The sequence below is a fragment of the Olea europaea genome, chromosome 1, assembly GCF_002742605.1.
Source record: "Olea europaea var. sylvestris chromosome 1, O_europaea_v1, whole genome shotgun sequence".
NCBI classification, from domain to species: Eukaryota; Viridiplantae; Streptophyta; class Magnoliopsida; order Lamiales; family Oleaceae; genus Olea; species Olea europaea.
The window spans coordinates 29,429,963-29,434,624 of record NC_036237.1 but is presented as its reverse complement, the minus strand read 5'-3'; the positions used below and the strand labels follow the sequence as shown (position 1 = coordinate 29,434,624).

At 35.9% G+C, this 4,662-nt stretch overlaps 1 protein-coding gene across 2 annotated transcripts in view; it reads left to right on the top strand.

Annotated features, from left to right (window-relative positions):
- Positions 1 to 30: 30 nt before the first annotated feature.
- LOC111400253 (chromodomain-helicase-DNA-binding protein 3-like) overlaps positions 31 to 4,662 on the top strand; it is a 27,575-nt gene continuing 22,943 nt past the window's right edge. For both annotated transcript variants that reach the window (XM_023027681.1, XM_023027676.1), the window contains exons 1-4: positions 31 to 2,284; positions 2,438 to 2,631; positions 3,515 to 3,642; positions 3,797 to 4,069. In XM_023027681.1, the coding sequence (XP_022883449.1) occupies positions 2,232 to 2,284; positions 2,438 to 2,631; positions 3,515 to 3,642; positions 3,797 to 4,069 (648 nt within the window). In that variant the 5' untranslated portion in view covers positions 31 to 2,231. The remainder of the gene's footprint in view (positions 2,285 to 2,437; positions 2,632 to 3,514; positions 3,643 to 3,796; positions 4,070 to 4,662) is intronic.

Genomic DNA, 4,662 nt, shown 5'->3' with positions numbered 1-4,662 from the left:
TTATTATTCTTTTCATAATGACTTTTTTGATCTGTCCAAGTCAACTTATTACACAAGAGGTTAATACCTGTTGAAGAATCTCTGATATATCTAGATTGAGTGGTCAAAAATTAAAAGCCCTCTTTCCTTGTTAAAAAAATCCACATATTTGTAATGCGTCTTATTAGGACACTGGAGGCTTGGCTAGTCACTAAATATGATCAAATGCTGAGGAGGAAATTGGACAGTATTTAGGTAGCTTGGTATTTGGAAACAAGATGTAGAAGTGTAGAGGTGGTTAAGGAGTGGGAAACCTTAGGGACTAAAACTTGTCTCATATAGGAATTTTTTTGGGAGATCTCCCTTGGAACAGTCGTCCTTTTGGGTAGGATTGCAGGAGCATGTGTCGGACCATAATGGTCGGCATTTAAAAACAATTATGAGGTTCCCTTAAACCTTTGGAATATTATATATGTGAGGGATTTTCTTCTTTTTCTAGTTCAAAAAATTGGACGTGGCTGTAGCAGTTACATTTCTGGGAGGAAGTTTGAATTGGTTGTTCCCATGCTGCTGCATTTTCTAGTTTATATAATCTTTCTTTGCTTAATAATGTCCTTATTGTAGGTTCATTATTAGAAAATGTGACCATAAATTGGAATTTTCAGTTTTAATGCAACTCAAGGGATGGTGAAATTTTAAACTTTTTCTCGTTATTTATTATCCTTGAGAATGTTCCTGTTAAGCCTTCTCAAAATGTCAAAGGCTGTGGTGGTTGGATTTCTTGTGGTCCTTTTTTTCAAGTTGTTCTTTCATGCTCTTGTTTGTTCTCAAACTAATCTTTTACCAGTTCTAGTTCATTTCTGGAAATCTTGTGTCCAGTAGGATTAAGGTGTTTCATGGGAAGATTTCTACTTGTGAATTGGTTCAAAAGAAATGTCCTTTATTTCTCTCTTTGCTTTGATGGCCTGAGATGTGCAAGAGGATTTGGATGTAGTCATAGCCTGTTTTCACATTTTGATGCTGCAATATGTGTATGTTGTACTCTTCTTCGAGAGTTTTGCTTTAATTGGGTTCCATGGAAATTGCGACAAATTACTCCTTGAAAAGCACTTTGGCTTTGTAGGACAAAATGGGCGAGGTTATATGGAAAATGCAGTCTTGGCCATCTTTTAGGTGAAATAGATGGGGAGAAAAAAATAGGATTTTGAAGGGAGTGACCAAGAAATTTCTGTCATGGGAAAGAGTCAAATGTTTATCATTGTTGTGGATTTATACAGATAAGGAGTTAAAGGGTATTTCTTTTGCTTTAATTGCTCTTAGGCTTTCTTTTTATTTTTGTTAGAGGATTAATTATCCTCTTGTCGATTGTAATTGCATTTCTATGAACCATAAATTCGTGTATTTTACCCAAAGAAATCAAGCCACTATAAAATCTCTACTTAATTACGTATCCTCATCCATGCTTTTGAAAACTTTTTTGTTCTACTTCTCTGGAGAAAAGGAGCATATCCAAGTTTCGTTATATCTTTTGCTGTTGATTCATTGTCTGTGATGGCTAGTCTAAATTATTTTGTGTATTCTGTTGTTGCTTTCAGCGCAATATACAGAAAATTTCTCCGACTTGTGTGTCCTCCATCCCACAAATAAAAAAAAAGGTACTTCTGTTTGCTGCAGCAGATTTTTCTTGTGGCCTCCTTAATGTTCAATAAATAACTGTCTGTTGGAGATGCTGTCAAATAATTTGAGTTGTTTTGAATATTATTGCCATGTCCTGAGCTTGATAATTATCCAGGAAGTGAGTGGATTAGGGCCTGGTGAGATCAGCTGATGCCTACTGTAGCTTACGTTTATCCTGTTTAAGGACTGGGCTTAATTGATATTAATAGGGCAGCGTGAACCCCTTCTCTCCACTGTCTCAATTTCATTGCTTCCTGTATTTGTTTTTAAAGTGCATCTTTTGCCTATTTCTCTTCCTTCTTGTTTTATGACTATGGTCTTGAACTTAAATTTTGTTACAGAGACTATTTTCCATTGATGTCCTTAATTGTGAGCATCCGTAAGAAATCAAAGCTCACAAGACTTTCTATAATCATTTGCGTAATGGAGATGTGCTATTCATAACTGTTTTAATGCTGCTTTGGTAATGCCTTGTGCATTAGGATAGAGGGGATCAGGAAGCTGCTATTTACACTGAATCTGCTGGAAGATGTTGCAGCGATGAGCACCTGAACGAGATACATTCAGATTATCGAATGGGTGGTCCCAATAACGTGTGTGTCATCTGCAATCAAGGTGGCGAACTCTTGTGAGTAAACGTTTGTGTTTGTGCTCTAAGTTTCACAGCGATAATTAATTTTATGTGCAGTTAAGTTAGTTCTACTTAAGTAGTAGTATTTGCATATTCAGTACCTTGTTTCCCCTGGTCTTTGTTATGATATATACGCCATTCCCATTTCAGGTGCTGCATTGGAAATGGATGCAAGAGATGTTACCATCTGTCGTGTCTAGATCCTCCTCTAAGTGATGTTCCAGCAGGAGTTTGGCACTGTTTATGGTGTGTGAAGAAGAAGGTAGAATTAGGTGCCCATTCAGTGTCACTAGGAGTAGAGTCAATTTGGAATGCTAGAGAAGTGGAGATATCGAATGCTGAAGGTCTGACTCTGGCATANCAACCTCCTTAACCACCATGAAGTCCATTGACATCACAACCATCAAAATAAAACCCCCATTATCTCTCATACACAACTGAAACCATGCTTGAAAAAGTGATGGTACAAAAGACTTCCAGCTACCATTTACCCCTAGAACTCAGGCATCAGTAAAGCCTCCGAACTCTCATTATTACTGTTTCTAGTTTAAGGAAACAGATTAACCTAAAAAGGAAAGAGAAGTACCGGCCACCTACACCAAATTCCTAAACCTCAAACTCACCGCGTGTATAGTACAAAATACTTTTAACTGATCTCATGTTAATGATTTATGAAGAAACAAATGGAAATGGGTAGTTGAAGGATTATGATTGGAAGATTGATTCAGTGGTGGTGATTGTGTATTCCGAGTTTGTTTTGCTACTATAACTGAGATAGCCTGGTATGGTTTCTCAGGTTCAAATTATTATGTTGGCGGTGAAACCCCCTCATTTTTTTGGGTTTGATAGGAGTGGTTGCCGTTTTTGGGAAGAGGAGCTGGCTTTCAAAATTGGTTGTGAAGGTTCATGCTAAAATGATGTGGCTGGAGATAGTTTACATTGTTGGGTTTCCTACACCATTTGAGTGTGGAACTGTGGGACCATGTGTTAGTAAACTTATTTATGGTAGTCATCAATTAAAGGGTAATTTTGGAAAAGACATTAAAATTATGTTGATTTAAGGTCAAATGACATTGTATTGAAACAGACCAAGTTAAGTGAGTTGTTCATTTTAAAATGGAGTGAGTAATGTTTTTAATATTGGTACAATATTCTATAATGTTATAAATCTTCAGTTTAAGCATAATTTTTGTGATAATTCTATTAAATTTTGTGCATTGATCTTAGGAGTGCGAAGGCAGAAGCAGTATCTTGCTAAATACCATGGCCTTGCTCACATCCACAACCATTGGTTGCCTGAGAAACAATTGCTTCCACAAAATCTTCTTCTTGCAGAATTTAATTCAAAACATCAGGTTAAATCATTTCTCTCCTAAATGCTCAATTTGATTTCTTGGTTAATTGGTATGTGCTATTAGTTGACACAAATAACAATATTTTACTAAAAGAACTTCTATTAGCTCAAAACAATTGGTGCCCAGTAAATATGATTGTTTGTCTGATATTTAGGTGGTGAGATGGAATGCAGAATGGACAGTGCCGCACCGTCTGTTGAAGAAAAGATTAATTATCTTCTCTAGACTGCAAAATAAGCATCAGATCATGCCTTCCATTGATAGTTCAGATTGCCTGTGTGAATGGCTTGTGAAATGGTGTGGTCTTGGTTACGAGCATGCTTCATGGGAGTTAGATAATTCTTACACTCTAAGGTCCCCTCGAGGTCAGAACCTCGTGAAGGATTATGAAATTCGTCTTCAGAAGGCAAAGAGAACAGTTGACGAGGTCAAATTTGCCAGAAAATATTGAATTCTTGTCTTTACATCAGTTACACGAGTATTCCTGTTAATTTAACAAATAGAAATAAAAAATAAGGTATGATGATTAATTTAGAAAAGTATTCTGGATACCAAAATAAATATGCAATGCAGTGTCATAACTTAGAAAAAGGAATTTGGATGACCAAAATGACTCGTATGGTTGCATTTAATCCATTAAGTAATTTTGCATACTAATGTTTATCTTCGTATGTTAGTAACTTGTTTGGTCTAAATTTTGAGTCTAATTATTTGGCACATTTTTTTTCTTCTTTTTGGTTTTGACTGGAAGAGGGTTTTTACTAGTTTCAGTTTCATTTTTGGGGGACTTTTGAAACATCTCTCCTTTTTGTGCTCTATCCAATTTTTTCATTATTTTCTGAGCCATGTTGGGAGGATGTGGGCTTGTGGAATTAAAGAAAATTTAGGAGGAAGAGATTCCAAATGTTTAACAATATTGCTATTTTGGTTATATTGTTCACAAACATGGTAAAATTGGAGATTATGATATAATATATTTAGCACATGGTTAATATTGGCAAGTATACAGGTTTATCATGT